The sequence below is a fragment of the Fonsecaea multimorphosa genome, assembly GCF_000836435.1.
Source record: "Fonsecaea multimorphosa CBS 102226 unplaced genomic scaffold supercont1.14, whole genome shotgun sequence".
In the NCBI taxonomy this organism is placed as follows: domain Eukaryota; kingdom Fungi; phylum Ascomycota; class Eurotiomycetes; order Chaetothyriales; family Herpotrichiellaceae; genus Fonsecaea; species Fonsecaea multimorphosa.
Window position 1 is genome coordinate 308,154 of NW_015971648.1, and position 13,447 is coordinate 321,600.

A 13,447-nucleotide genomic window follows, 5' to 3' on the forward strand; every position below is an offset into this window, starting at 1 on the left:
CACGAGCTAAATCCCTACGGATACCCCGTCCCCGAGTTACATCTGCACTGTTGCTGCTCTTTCCAGCAAGGGCGCCCCAGTCTGATCTTCTTTCCCTCTTGATATAATGGGCTCGTTGCTTGATGGCGCCTTATCTCTAGCTTCAAAGGGGCAAGGGCTGAGCTTCTTCAAACCGGCGAAATGCCCAGATTCACTGGCTCATCTGATGTTTGCCCGTAAGTCTCTTCCGCCGGCACGGACACCACGCCGAGTCTCCTTGTCTTAACATCCCTCGAGCATCAGAAGGTGAGCAAAGTTATCCAAAGGTAGTCCCACAACCTCTATCCTGACCAGACTCCTCGATTTCATCGACGGCTCCCCTGTTGATACACAGGGTGTTTCAACCAGCATGGACACCCAACCCAGCAGCGGGCACGACATGCTCATACTCCAAGACGACAAGAAAGTATCGATCACAGACGATGGCGTTATCCCCGTTACTTCGCTCGGAGAAGGCCAAACCATCTCAGCCAGTGCGTCAATCGACCCTGCCGCGGAAAGACGGCTGGTGTGGAAGTTTGACCTGCGCATCCTGCCCACGTTGGCCATTATGTATCTCTTCAATGCGCTGGTGAGTGTTGCAGATAAGCGAAGACATAACCCCTGACACCCCTCGACGAAGAAATGTTTTGACTCCTGATAATGCCATGCTAGGACAAATCAAATCTGGGCAATGCAAAGACTGCTGGACTCGAAAAGACTCTCCACATGAAAGGCGACGATTACAACCTGATCCTGTCCATCTTCTTCGTCCCGTATGTGCTCGCGGGACCGATCGTCGGCATGGCCAGTAAAAGATTCGGCCCAAGTCGCACCCTGCCGCTGATGATGCTGGTTTTCGGATTCAGCACGCTGATGACTGTCGCTGTGAAGAACTTTGGAGGTCTTTTTGCTTGCCGGTGGTTCTTGGGCATGGTAGGTATATCCCATTCCCCTAGGGCGCGTCTCTGATCAAGCCATCTCTGACATGTCATCACCTCAAATAGGCCGAGGGAGGGTTCTTCCCAAGCATCATCTTCTACCAGACCTGTAAGCTTCCCGGTAATACTTCTGAGACTGCCGACTCACAGCACGCACAGTATTTTATCGCCGCGGCGAACTCGCTCGTCGTCTTGCCATCTTCTACGCTGCCTCCAATATCGCCTCTGCCTTCGGTGGCCTCCTCTCATTCGGCGTCTTCCAGATCCACTCCACCTCGATCGCAAACTGGAGATACCTCTTCGTCATTGAGGGCGCGTGCAGCATGATCTTCTCGCTATTCGCGTTCTGGGTCTTGCCTTATAATGCCCAGTCCGCCAAGTTCCTGACAGAGGAGGAGAAACGACTGGCCTTCTACAGGATGCAGGTGGATTCGTCGTCGGTCGTGAACGAGAAATTCAACCTTCGTTCTGCGCTGTCGATATTCAAGCACCCGACCAGCTGGGTGATCCTCGTGATCGAGATCTGTCTCGGCGTCCCCTTGCAATCGGTCACGCTGTTCCTGCCCGTGATCGTCAACCAGCTCGGCTACTCGACGGTGAAAACAAACCTATACACGGTGGCGCCGAACATTACAGGGGCAGTGATGTTACTGGTCCTAGCCTTCGCATCGGACTTTACGCGCTGGAGGTTCCCCTTTGTCGCCCTGGGCTTTGCGTTTACGTGTATTGGATTTATCATCTTTGCGGCCGTGGATCTGGATACCCAAATCAACACGGCCTACTTTGCTTGTTTCATGATGACTTGGGGCACGAGCGCGCCCAGCGTGATCTTGGATGTCTGGTATAACAACAACATCGCGGACGAGAACAAGCGAGTCATGTTGACGAGCGTGGGCGTGCCCGTGGCGAATCTGATGGGTGTCGTTAGGTATGTACTCACTACCTAACCCAGGTCCTTGATCCCAAAGCCGAGAACGTTTTTCCCTTTTTTTCTCCAACTCCAAAAGTCTCTGTCTCATAACCCGCCGACGCCGACATATGTTGATAATGTACTGGGATAGTTCGAACATCTTCCAAAACAAAGACCGACCCAAGTATCTCCCCGCGCTGATCACGACCGCGACGTTCGGCGCCGTGGGCTGCGTCCTGACCCTCCTTTTGGGCGCCTGGATGATCCTGGACAACAGGCGCCGAAACCTCCGCGCCGTGAGCGACGGCGGCAAGAATGTCCGCGCCAGGGACGTCCCGACCGAGTTGTTGCGCGATGGGCCCGCCGCGCAGGAGTATAGGTGGTTTTATTAATCGAGTAGAGCCGGTGCGGGCGTGAGTGTGAGTGTAAGTGCAGATGATAGGGTATAGAAGGAGGATGAGGAAGACGAGGTGCGGTGCGTGCGGTGCTCTAGCGCAAGCAAGTATTACTGACAGATAGGATGGACTGGGTGGCTTGATATATAAGGTACATACCTACCTACCTGGGCAGCTGTATATATTCTTCACACCACCATCATAGACCCCCCCACAATCGACCACAGGGTAGCTACCTAGAGACTCAAAAACAAGGACTTCCTATCGGCGTAAAGTAAGTAGTATTTACCAAGGACGGGGGAACCACTTGGGAACCCCTGGCTGAATGATAGAATTTTTTTGGCCCTTGCGGAGGGTTTGTTTTGTCTTAGGTAGAACTGGCCCACTTCCACCGTTGTGGGAGATTGAAGTATTTGTACATGAGTACAAAGCCCATGGCAGCAACGTTTGCTCCTGGAACAGTTATTGAGCGCGAACAGGCAAAGACCCTATCGCGCATGTGGCCAAGTTTTGTATATAGAGTAAAAGAGGCTATGATTGTTTACAAGGAGAAAAAAAGGGGGTATTTGAGGTTAACTCTGCTCGCTACAATTTCAGCTCCAGCACCAAACCAAAGGCTCCCATCACTTTGCAACACCAAGCTCAGCTCAGTGTCGGCGCGCACGACGCTCAACGCTCAATGCTCAACGCTCACTCGCTCCCTCGCCGTCTTGTTGCCAGCACCACTTCCAAAACTCAACAAAGGAAACATGCTCGAACATGACCGACTTGGCCTGCGTTCTGCACTCGCAAGAACCAAGGTCATGTTCTTCAAGAAGAGAAAAGGTGTTGTGTCATGACTCGTGTCAAGTCGTTCAAAAACCAAGGCACTGTAATGCAAGGGACGGACAAAAGTGGACAAATGGCCCACCCATACGCAACATTCCATGCCCTTTGGAAAAGAATCCGATCCCCTTCCGTTTGTTTCCCAGCTACTCAATTTCCCCAGTCGAGTTACTTCGAGCTTTGACTTTTTGAACATGTTTCAATAGCATGCAGATGAACACTCCGAACCAGTTATCGTCTTCAACTCGATTGATGTTGGTCGGTAATTTTCGAATCTGTTGTACATTTATTGTACAGAATACCTCAAGACTTATCGAGCACGCGGTTGAAGAGGAATGGGAATCCCACCAGTGCTCTGTCTAGGCCCTGATGGCAGACCGTTGGCCGCCTTGGCTGGCAGAGTTCGGCGATTGAGACGGTTCGTCCTCCAGCGTTCGTAGAACTAAAGCGCTGTCAGTCAGGACTCATACTTGTGACGATATACGAGACTTACCACCTCGCGACTGGCCTCTCGCAACTCGGATCTCCATTCTCCAAACACGGCGTCTTTCAGCTTCCCAAAATCACAATGTTCGGGATTGTACGGGTCGGCAAAACCCCAGGGAAAAAGTCGACCAACGCGGCCATCCTTTGCTTCAAGAGAGTACTTGTCTGGGCTGAGGATCGACCATGGAACGTAGCCACTGTCAAGCACAGCATCCTCGGTGGACACTTGGCGTTTATGGTTTCCCGGCCGTTTCGCGGTTACTCGGTCTCGATTCGCATCAGAATCGTCACTCCGGGCTGAATGGTCCTCTGAATCTGCGGCGCTGCTGTTTTCGTCTTCGTCGCGCTCGTCCAGACGTTCGTCGTCCTCGTCTTCCGCGTCAAAACTCAAAGCTTCCAAAGGATCAAGACCAGCCTTCTTCAGACTCCAGCTGACCTTTTGCTTCAGAAATGCCATGTGCGCGGTAGTGATGGTATCCGCCTTGCTGATCACTGGGATGACGGTGGTTTTACTGGCCAGCGTCTTCATGACTTGAATGTCAAAGTCCTCATCGAGAGCGCCGACAATGCGAGATGGCTTGCCGACTCGCGTAGTTTCAGCGCCGTTGCTGGCACCCAGAGCAGCGTTGATGTTGGCATCCAGCCGGGCGGGATCAAGAACAAAGAAGACACAATGAATATGAGTATCTCGGACGCCTGGGGCGCGGACAACCTTCATCTCTTCCAGGAAGGTATCGTCAAATTTGCTTTCCACAAAATTGCTCATATCTCTCAACTGAAGATCAACAACGCCCTTGTCCAACCCTTGAGAATCCCACAATGTCAAGCCAATGCGCTCCCCGTCGACCTCGATTTCCTGATAATGGTGGACGAAGTTGGGATTTGCTCTTGCAGATGAGGGAGGAGTGTCGCCATCGGGAGCTCGACTCGCTTGTTTCCTTGCCGGCAAAGCAAGTGAACTCTTGAGGAAATTAAGGAAAGAGGTCTTGCCGACATTTCGAGCGCCGATGATGAGGACATTATAAGGGGTGGGGTCTTTGCGGCGCCGAACTCTCCGAGGAGAATTGATGGTAGACACAGTCGAGTTTGCATAGGAATATCGACCACCTAACAGGAGTGAGTCAGCCTTGTCTTGATAGCTCACCAACTCAACTTACGGTGGGTCATGCTCTCAGTCCTCGCATATGGATCAACGGCTTCTTTGTCCAAGTTCCCGGGCAAAGGAGGGACAGGAGGAGTGTTCCTCGCGCCGTTTGTTTGCTCTCTGGATGCGATCTTGGGATTGTAGTTCTCACCACCGAATGAGTGAATGCCCAACGGCTGCGGACTGTAATTTGGCAGGCGAGGAGGCGACTGTGTGACTTTTACGGCTTCGTCCATCTCCTGTTGCTTCTTTTTCAAACGGCTCGCCGAGGTCTTGCGGTCACCTAGGGCTTCGCCGCTCTTTGATCGAAACAAGCGAGAGCCGAGACTGGTACTACGCCGACTGGAGGCTTGGGACTCATTGCGAGCGAGAGGAGCAGGAGAAGTCATATCGTCGGAGGATCGCTGATCAGCTATCGGAGAGGGGATTGTCACCGGCGAGCCAATTCGGAGTAGTTGCGAAGTGGACGACTTGGAGGCAAGTGCGGGCGCTGACGTGAGGAGAACGGATTGGTGATTGAGCTGTCGGAGGAAGGTGCCTGGTGCTTGGTGCTGGATGGGCGATTGATCATTCGTGGAGGATAAGATGGAGATACAGGCCGTAGGAGGAATTGATTCGATTCGATACAATGAACCAGGGGGGCGGCCAGCGCAGATGCAAAGTTCGAAAGGTCACCTTAAGTGACAGAGGTTGCACAAGAGTGAGTGAAGTGAAATTTGTATTGCGCTGGAGGATGGGCTCAAGTGAGTGAACGAATATGGAGAGATTGAGGTATCAAAGATGTCGATGGCAGCCGGCCAGACGAGAGTTTTGGTTGAGGACCACTGAGGGAAATAGAGTACAAGTGAAAGTCACCTGCGACAGTTGTTGAAGCCCGGTCGGGTTGCTCAAGCACAGAACGAACAGAACATGGGGTAATTGCAGGGCGCGCCGAACTCCAGAGCAGCGACGTCGACTACTGCAGGTTCAATGCGTTAGAGGCGCACTTGACAGCCGATCCCTCAGAAGTCAATCTGTGCCGCATGCGTCGGTCCGCAACGTGGTGGGCGTGGTAGATGTAATAGAGGCCAGAACGACCGCTTCGAGAATCAGAGAAAAAGGTGTCGACCGTGTCAGAGATAGACGAAAAGGAAGATCAAGACTTCTTTCTCCCGCTACCTTGGGTACCTTTTCCTCTCTTGTGACCTCGCTACCGATCATGTTCTTCCCACCGGGGAGTATTCAGGGGCTTCCTCACCAAGTGGTCCCTGGCAGGCAGCTCGAAAGCCGACTGGTGATATCGTCGTTAGCCAGCGTGCGGCTCACTAGGCATCGGCTGTTGGCCAACAGCAGGCGAGCACAAGCGTGGACAGGGCATAAAGCTTTGCTCGTTTCATGTTTTCTGTTACACTAGCCCACCAAACTAACAGGTCTGAGTTTGCTAACACCTTGCCCCCTACCGCAGATCCTTTTCACAAGTCTCTCTTCTGGTCTTTTCTCTCCTGCACAGGACGAGTAGCGCTCTTTCACCTCGTGTCTTGATGTCAGCATCTTGCCTAGCTTGGTGTTGCCCAGGTGGTGCCCATCCTGCTAAATTGCATCTATCACCGCCCCCCGCTACTGCAGGTACACCGTCACTTCAATATCGCATCTTGCATGACCCCCTTCTGTCCAGACGGGTGCATTTTCAATCTCAGTCACCATGCCCTGGAAACTCTCCGTCAACCCTGGGCGAAGAAGGATGTTTGATTGTTTGCTCAACCACGGAAACGACACGACTGCGTGGGAGAAGCCAGCGCCCTTGAATTTCCATTCCCAGCTCTTGAGAATGAAATCGATCAATTTGTCATTGTCCTCGCATTCGCCGAGTGTGATCAGTGTCGCTGCGCCACCAGGAAAGCCGTCCAACCGCACCCGCAGTGTAGTCCTCGCCAGGTCAAATACATTCCCAGGATAAATTTCTGGCGAGGGTGTTACCGAGCAGACAGATTTGGATCGATTGCGATTATCCGGAGCCTGCTTCATGAGGGTCAAGGCTTTGGCGGAATCACCGCTAGATACTCGAAGTTTCTTCGTTGTCAGTTGCTTTCCGGTCACGTCAATCTCTTCTTTGACTGCCTTTTCCACCTTTTTGGAGTTGGCTGCGCGGCCAGTCTTTCGTGACAACTGATGCCGGTGCTTATCGAACTTGTAAGGATTTGTTTGTTGCAGAGTCCTCTTGCGAAGATTTCGTTCAGGAACGCCTGGCAGTTCGGCATCCTCTACACTGTCCTTGTCCAAAAGGTCATACGCAATGGTGGTAGCGGCTCGTTCAGAAGGAGAGAGCTCTGGTGCTGCTGCCGGGGGTGTCCGCCGACTTCCCCTCCACCCTCGGAACGGGGACTTGCTCAAGCTGTGAGCTGTAGATGTTGAAGATCTTGTTTTCATAGGTGTCGCTTGCGGCGTGCTGGGAGTTCTAGGTGTCTTGCGGGGAGATTGAGGAGCGGAAAGTGTAGGGGTTGCAATGGCGTCAAATTGAGTGGATGGTCTCGCAGGTGGTTTCACGTTATATTTGGAAGGTCGTTCCTGTACAGTCTCATCATCGTCGTCGTCATCCTCTTTGAGCTCGAAGTCGGAGTCTGATATCTCTGCCTCTTGTTGCTTGTGAGGGAAATAACGACCAAAATCGTTCACAGTAACCTCTTCCGGGTCCAGTGGCCCCTTCCGGGTACATGACTGCGAGACACGAGAAAACATGACATCGGCGTCGTCAACAAGATCAGACAGTCCAGAGGTGGGAGGGCTAGGAGCACTGCAAGGATTCGGCGGTTCGATGATAGACTTGGGAAGGAGATCCTCTCGCTTTGAAAACACGTTGGGAAATGCAGCGGGCCAAGCACCCGTGTGACTTCTTGCACGCGGGGCATGAAGAAGCCTACTCGACATCGCAAAAAGGCAGCGGGGCGCGACAAAGGGACAAACTGTCTGACAGACCAAAGAGAAGGTGAAGTGGAAGTGGATCGGAAGTGAATTGAAAGCAGTTGAGGATGGAGTGCTCTTCAGCTGAGAAACAGGCTGGCCAGCAGATGAAGGTAAGTGCCTTGGAACAAAAACACACACAAGTCCGCAAAAGGTCTCCTGCACATCGAGTAGATTCATTCTACTCTGTTTTCCCATTCGCCCGCTCACTGGTTCTTTTGTCCAGAAAACCTCTTCAACATGCCCAAATCAAGCGGCACACGCTCTCCCAGCCATGTGGCTCTTTGACTATGATCCCTCAATGCATCGCCATCCTCATGATTGGGATGGACAAGAGCAGACAATGGCCCTCGATTGATGACCAACCATGGGATGAAAGCTCCAAACTGCGCGGGTGTGAAGATATTCACTTCAAACATGGCCATTGTATGTGGACCAACCGGTCGATCCCAGAGTCGATAGATCCTGACGTGTTGCTTGAGTACAGCACCGCGACCAGACTGCCCAAAGACTTACCTCAACTCGGGAAACTCCCTTCGGATTCTCTCCCAAAGCGCGCGGGCATACTCCTTCTGCTCGTCGCTGTTCAAGTGGTAGTAAATGTGGACATCAAAACCACCTCGCTGGCCGTTGGTCACACCAGAGGTGAATTCCTGATAGCTTTTGCTCAACGGAGCCGTGTGAGAATTCTTGAAGGACTTGCCATCCTCATTTAACTCGTCCGGAAGTGGAGGGAGATCTTGATAACCTTCTAATGGAGAGGGAAACGTGTACCAAAATGGATCCGACATGCTTTGCTAAAAAGGTAGGTAGTCCAAAGCCAGAGCTCTAACAGGGACAATAAGCAACTTGAATGATGATATGTGTTATAAGGCGTGGATACAGGAAATTCTCTCGACAACAGGCCCATCCATAACTCCCGAAAGATAGTCGGTGCTACTGTCGGCCGAGAAATCCCATGAGGAGTGGTCAGCGACGATGGCATCATCCGTGCGATCCAAAGCCTGAGACGGGAAGCGGAATTGCTTCCGGCGATATTAGTATCAGAAACCACTCACTGGACACGAACGAAGCATAAATTGCATTGCTTTTCACAAACATTACATCCACATTGTTGGAGTAAGAAGGCAGAACACCGAGACCATACTCTGGAAAGAGTTTATATACAACGATACCAAGAACTTCTCGTGCCACTGAGACGTTGTAACACCCGTTACGCAGTAGATCCGGGTATGCCACATACGCATAAACCAAGCCGCCAGCTAAGAGGATTCATTCGCCACGACTCCAAACCCTGACCGACCCGTCTCCTTTGAGTTGATATAACCATTCTGCATCGTCCAATTCATCGACGGTCCCAGCTCTCGTGTGGCCTGGATCCCCGACTTCATCCTCATTACTTTCATATCCACCTCCCTTACTTGCCCTGACTACGCCGGAGACGTCCTTCGCACTGCCCGTGTCCAGTCCTCTGAGCTGAAACACCCAGCGACTTTGGTGCGCCATGGCCGTCAGGAGATGTGCATGATTACGCTCCAAGGGCATCCCTCCTCCCTCGTTTGGGGACGTAGCTACGTGCAGCAACGGAGCATCGGCGCTGCAGGTAAGTAACAGTGCATGAGACTGGGTACGCAGAGTGGACAGGAACGCCTGCACGGATACAGTCGAAAGGAAAGGCTGGCAGGCGACGAGAAAGTCGATGCCGTCCAGGAAAATGAAGGGCTTTGCGGCTTCAGGGGCTCGAGTTAGAGGGTCTGATGCCAAGGAGGGCATCCGTGGTGTCGGCGTGCCTGATGATGATGAACTCGATATCGACGATGCCAGGGTAGATGTAGCCGTAGAGATGCTCTTTAATGCCGAGTTCAGAGCGTCCTGCACGTCGTTCAGTGCCAGTGACTTCAGCCTCGTCGTCGTCGGTGAGAGAGCCGGGTCTCCTCCACGGCCTCCTGACATCGATATAGGAGGCGGGGATCCGTGCGTCAGCCCATCCACATAGACGATTCTCTTAGCCTGGAGCAGCGACTGGATATCAAGACCCTACCGGAATAGTCAGCATCCAAGTCGTACGCTTCACGAGTTCGCGACTGATCTAAGACTGAGACATCCCACGCAAGTAGAAATCGCGAGGTCTCCCCCAAAAGGGCAGAATGGAGGGAGGACCTGAGAGAAAACCTCCAGCGCAAGCAGGCGACGAGATAAAAAACAACAACAAAACCAGAGAGAAACCTACAATCTTCTTCCCCAGCTCAATCCACAGACTCAACGGCCGTAGAAAACTCGCAAACACAACCACCGGTGGCGGCGGCACGGCTGATGCGGTGGACGCCGTTCTTTCAGGTCTCCCCGCGTCATCCACCTTGATGTTTTGGAGGTCGTCCTCCACGCCCACGCCATGCAAGGCCGCATAGATGAGCCGCAGGACCAGCCAGGGCGAAGGCGTGCTGAGAACCGAGGTGATGAGGGTTTGACTGTGCGGGCTGCTGGCCCGGGAGACGGAGGACTGGATGTAGGCAGCCAATGGAGGGGGAATTGCCGGGGGCATTCTTTTTTTCTCTCTTTTTTTTCCTAGACACGGTGGTCGAAAGCAAGGTTCTTTGCCTAGGGATTGCTCTTCTCCATGAAGTGAATGGTGGGATATAGGCCTGATTATATATTGGGTATGGTAATAGAAGCGTATAACGCGACAACAACGACCGAGATTTCAACAAAGTCAGGTGAGTGGCGAGGCTTTTCTACAAGTATTCAGTCATGAAGAGAAGGGGCATAGGATTTAGGGAGAGAGGCTAAACATGAGTTTCGATGTCAATTCTTTCAGTTTCTTGGGCCCCTTTCGAAGCGTCCTCCAGACAGGCTCGAAAGAGGCAAGAAAAAGTTTGCCCTTTTGGTTTTTCTCATTTTATCTGAACAACGCAATGCCCACCGCATCTGATTGCGCCCCCATGAATATGACCCGGAGTGCGACATCCTTGGTGTCTCGTCCTGCAGCCAACACGCTCGCTCTGCTGGTGAACCTGAAGCCTCCCTATTGTCCAGCCACATACGGGCCATACACTCCTACTGGTGTCGCATAGCTTTTGCTCTTCGGTGAACCACGTCTCAATGTAATCGCGATGCGAAATCATGAAGCTCCTTCACAAATCATCTTGTCACTCCAATCATGCCTTTGAGGGCCCACGAGCTCCCTTCGGTGCGCCAGTCCGGAATGCGTTGCTTGATTTCCTGTGCTCGGAGATCTCGTTAGTTCACGTCCTGATTTTCAAACAACGCGCATCTCCCGCATGACGCCTCCACCGATAGAACTTTAGGTTCGCCTCGTTGGCAGTCCTTAATCGGCGTACTTTCCCACCCTTGAATCGTAGGCCATCTCTTCTTCCCGGAAAGCCAATCATACACAAAGAAACAGTAGGAGTCCTTACCGAGCGACCAGCTTCAAAGACCTCATTCTACCGGTGCCGGTGGTCTTGCGTCTCTTGGCCTTCTCGCTCCACTCGTATTTGCGGGTCTTAGCAGCAGGATACTATCGCGCACAGTCAGTTCCCAGATCCCCAACATATTCCGCATTTGTTATCGTCCAAAATCCAACGGCCGCGGATCGCTTTGGGAGAGAAGGTGATGGTGACAAGAGAATGGAGGGTTTTCGACGTACTCCGCAGTTTGCGCAGGTATGTTTTTGGATGTGCAAGCTTCGACGACCGCATCTGTATGAATTGAATCAAGTTAGCCCCCAAGTTCGATTTGCAATCGCTTCCAATGCTCCCAATTACAGGACCAGAGCAGGCAAATGCGCGAAACAACGTACCTCCTGCACAGAGTATGCGTTTTGTTGTGTCCTGTTCACAATCTTCCGTCAGAATACCAAATCGAAATTGTTTTGAACTTCCTGGTGGGAATTGCGGATGATTCCTCACTCTTTCCGAATGAACTCGTTCCCTTCGTCATTTTGGTGAATTATCAGACAAGACGTTCTGCGAATGAATCAGTGATCGAATCGTCGTGGCCGGGAAGGGTGAAGTCTTACGGGAGACTTGTTTGCAGTTGAAGGAGACGTTTGGGAAAGTCGAGGCTCGAAAATTGACGGCCGAATGGAGATGCAGGAGCGGGCGCATTTTTCGTGGGCGCCAAGATTTATGCCAAGACACCACCAATCAGGGTCAGCCTCGTGGAATGACTCAGCCTGGCAAGGCTGCGCTGGGGTGGTAGACTCAAAGATCGCCTGCTCTTCATGATCAAAGTCTCACTATCTCGACTCCGGGTTTGATGCGTCACTTTTGGGGATGCGGTCACAAATCATTAAGGGCTCAATCCCCCATGATCAAGCCTAACGGCGCGACTTGGGCACGAGAGGCTACTTTCGTGTCTGGTCGCGGATGGATATCTGAAGTCCTTGCGAAGTGCAGAGATAGACTCGCATTCTACATGACAGAACAAGGTACTGCAGGACGATATCTTCGCTGTCATGCGGGGCAGCTGCTGAATGCCCATCTTTACAGCCGACACGTACCTCTAACAGGCAAACCTGACGCATAGAATGATATCCAGCGGATTCGCAGCTGGCTCAAACTCACCTTAGGTACCAGAAACACCAGAGTCGGTGGTCAAAAGGTGCGACAAGTTTGCCCTTTGAGACTAAGATGAAGGTTTTTTGGGACATTTGTTTTTTAGATTGCCGATTGTTAATGGCTAAGCAACATCCCCGATCACTCAAAACCCAGCCATGGAACAGCGATCGATTCACCAAGCTTGTGAACCCTCGACTAGGTCTGGAGATGAAAACAGGGTTGATCCACGTCTTGGAGCAAAAGGGAATGTTTGGCAAATAAGCCAGCGCGCAATGTCCGATTGTCCTGAATGTCATTGATCACCTAGCCCCCTGACGCCCCGTCCTATCCAGGTACATCAAAAACTCCCGGAAGAAAAAATATCTACTAATTCCGCCTCTGTACTTACTTACAATGCTGGTCGATTCCACCGCAAAGGTGACCGCTTTAACTTCCAAGAAGGAGTCTGCTTCCAAGAGGGACTCCCTGCACGTAATGGTGGTCCCGTCATTGCCGGAGTCCCTGAAGTTGCTGTGCCCGTTCCGAAGCTGGCAATGAGACAGGAACAAGCGCTACTCACTCGGTTAACGTTCGCTGAGCAGCCACCCAAAAAGGTTGGTAGAGGGGCGGTGTTGGATTCTGTGGTCGTGTAGCCCGCACAGAAGCCACGCATAACGGATGAATAACGAGGATCGATCAAGTTGCGGAGGCAATTATCTTGGTTGCAAACCATCTTAGCCAAGGATGGTCGCGCTGTGACTGGACTCACGGCATTTGAGATGGAACTCGGCTGAGAGGACGTGAATTGATTCATGGTTGATGTCGCTGGGCTAGCATATGCTGCGACTGAGGTAGTTAAAGTATCTGTGCTCGAGGCGTCATCTCCACTGGACGTTGCGCCATCAGCGACAGCGACCGTTCCGGAAGTCGAACTGGATGTAACCACGGCTGACACGGTGCTGGTCGGAATGGCAGCAGCGCTGGCAGTCGCGGAGTTTGAGGATGATGCCAATGTAACTGGATTCGAGTCCGAGTCGCTCGATAGCCCGGACGAGGTCATTGCTGATGTGACGATCGTACTCGAAGCGGTGCCAGATGGACTCGGGGAAACACAGGCCGTGGTCGCCAGTGTCGAGCTTACCGAAATTGGTTGGGAACTGCTTGTCTGATTTCCGAGTTGTGCTCCATATGGCAGATCAGAGCCAGAGCCAGAGCCAGAGTCAGAGCCAGAGTCAGAGCCAGAGTCAGAGCCA

At 52.3% G+C, this 13,447-nt stretch overlaps 6 protein-coding genes across 6 annotated transcripts in view; 1 reads left to right on the plus strand and 5 right to left on the minus strand.

The window, feature by feature from the left end:
- Positions 1–388: 388 nt before the first annotated feature.
- Positions 389–2,261, plus strand: Z520_07145 (uncharacterized protein; the record flags this gene model as incomplete). Its single annotated transcript, XM_016777644.1, has 5 exons — positions 389–610; positions 694–954; positions 1,026–1,068; positions 1,119–1,887; positions 2,021–2,261. 5 exons carry the CDS (start codon positions 389–391, stop codon positions 2,259–2,261), a joined length of 1,536 nt encoding a protein of 511 aa, XP_016631154.1.
- A 1,138-nt stretch (positions 2,262–3,399) lies between these two features.
- Positions 3,400–5,108, minus strand: Z520_07146 (uncharacterized protein; the record flags this gene model as incomplete). Its single annotated transcript, XM_016777645.1, has 3 exons — positions 3,400–3,531; positions 3,583–4,682; positions 4,733–5,108. 3 exons carry the CDS (start codon positions 5,106–5,108, stop codon positions 3,400–3,402), a joined length of 1,608 nt encoding a protein of 535 aa, XP_016631155.1.
- A 1,207-nt stretch (positions 5,109–6,315) lies between these two features.
- Positions 6,316–7,623, minus strand: Z520_07147 (uncharacterized protein; the record flags this gene model as incomplete). Its single annotated transcript, XM_016777646.1, has 1 exon — positions 6,316–7,623. One exon carries the CDS (start codon positions 7,621–7,623, stop codon positions 6,316–6,318), a length of 1,308 nt encoding a protein of 435 aa, XP_016631156.1.
- Positions 7,624–7,862: 239 nt separating this feature from the next.
- Z520_07148 (uncharacterized protein) lies at positions 7,863–8,447 on the minus strand (the record flags this gene model as incomplete). The annotated part of the gene is made up of 2 exons (XM_016777647.1): positions 7,863–8,121; positions 8,173–8,447. The coding sequence occupies 2 exons, from the start codon at positions 8,445–8,447 to the stop codon at positions 7,863–7,865; spliced, it is 534 nt and encodes a 177-aa protein (XP_016631157.1).
- A 481-nt stretch (positions 8,448–8,928) lies between these two features.
- Positions 8,929–10,198, minus strand: Z520_07149 (uncharacterized protein; the record flags this gene model as incomplete). Its single annotated transcript, XM_016777648.1, has 2 exons — positions 8,929–9,693; positions 9,887–10,198. The coding sequence occupies 2 exons, from the start codon at positions 10,196–10,198 to the stop codon at positions 8,929–8,931; spliced, it is 1,077 nt and encodes a 358-aa protein (XP_016631158.1).
- A 2,405-nt stretch (positions 10,199–12,603) lies between these two features.
- Z520_07150 (uncharacterized protein) overlaps positions 12,604–13,447 on the minus strand; it is a gene marked incomplete at both ends in the record, with an annotated part of 3,287 nt that continues 2,443 nt past the window's right edge. The window contains one exon of the mRNA XM_016777649.1: positions 12,604–13,256. Within this exon, the coding sequence (XP_016631159.1) occupies positions 12,604–13,256 (653 nt within the window). The remainder of the gene's footprint in view (positions 13,257–13,447) is intronic.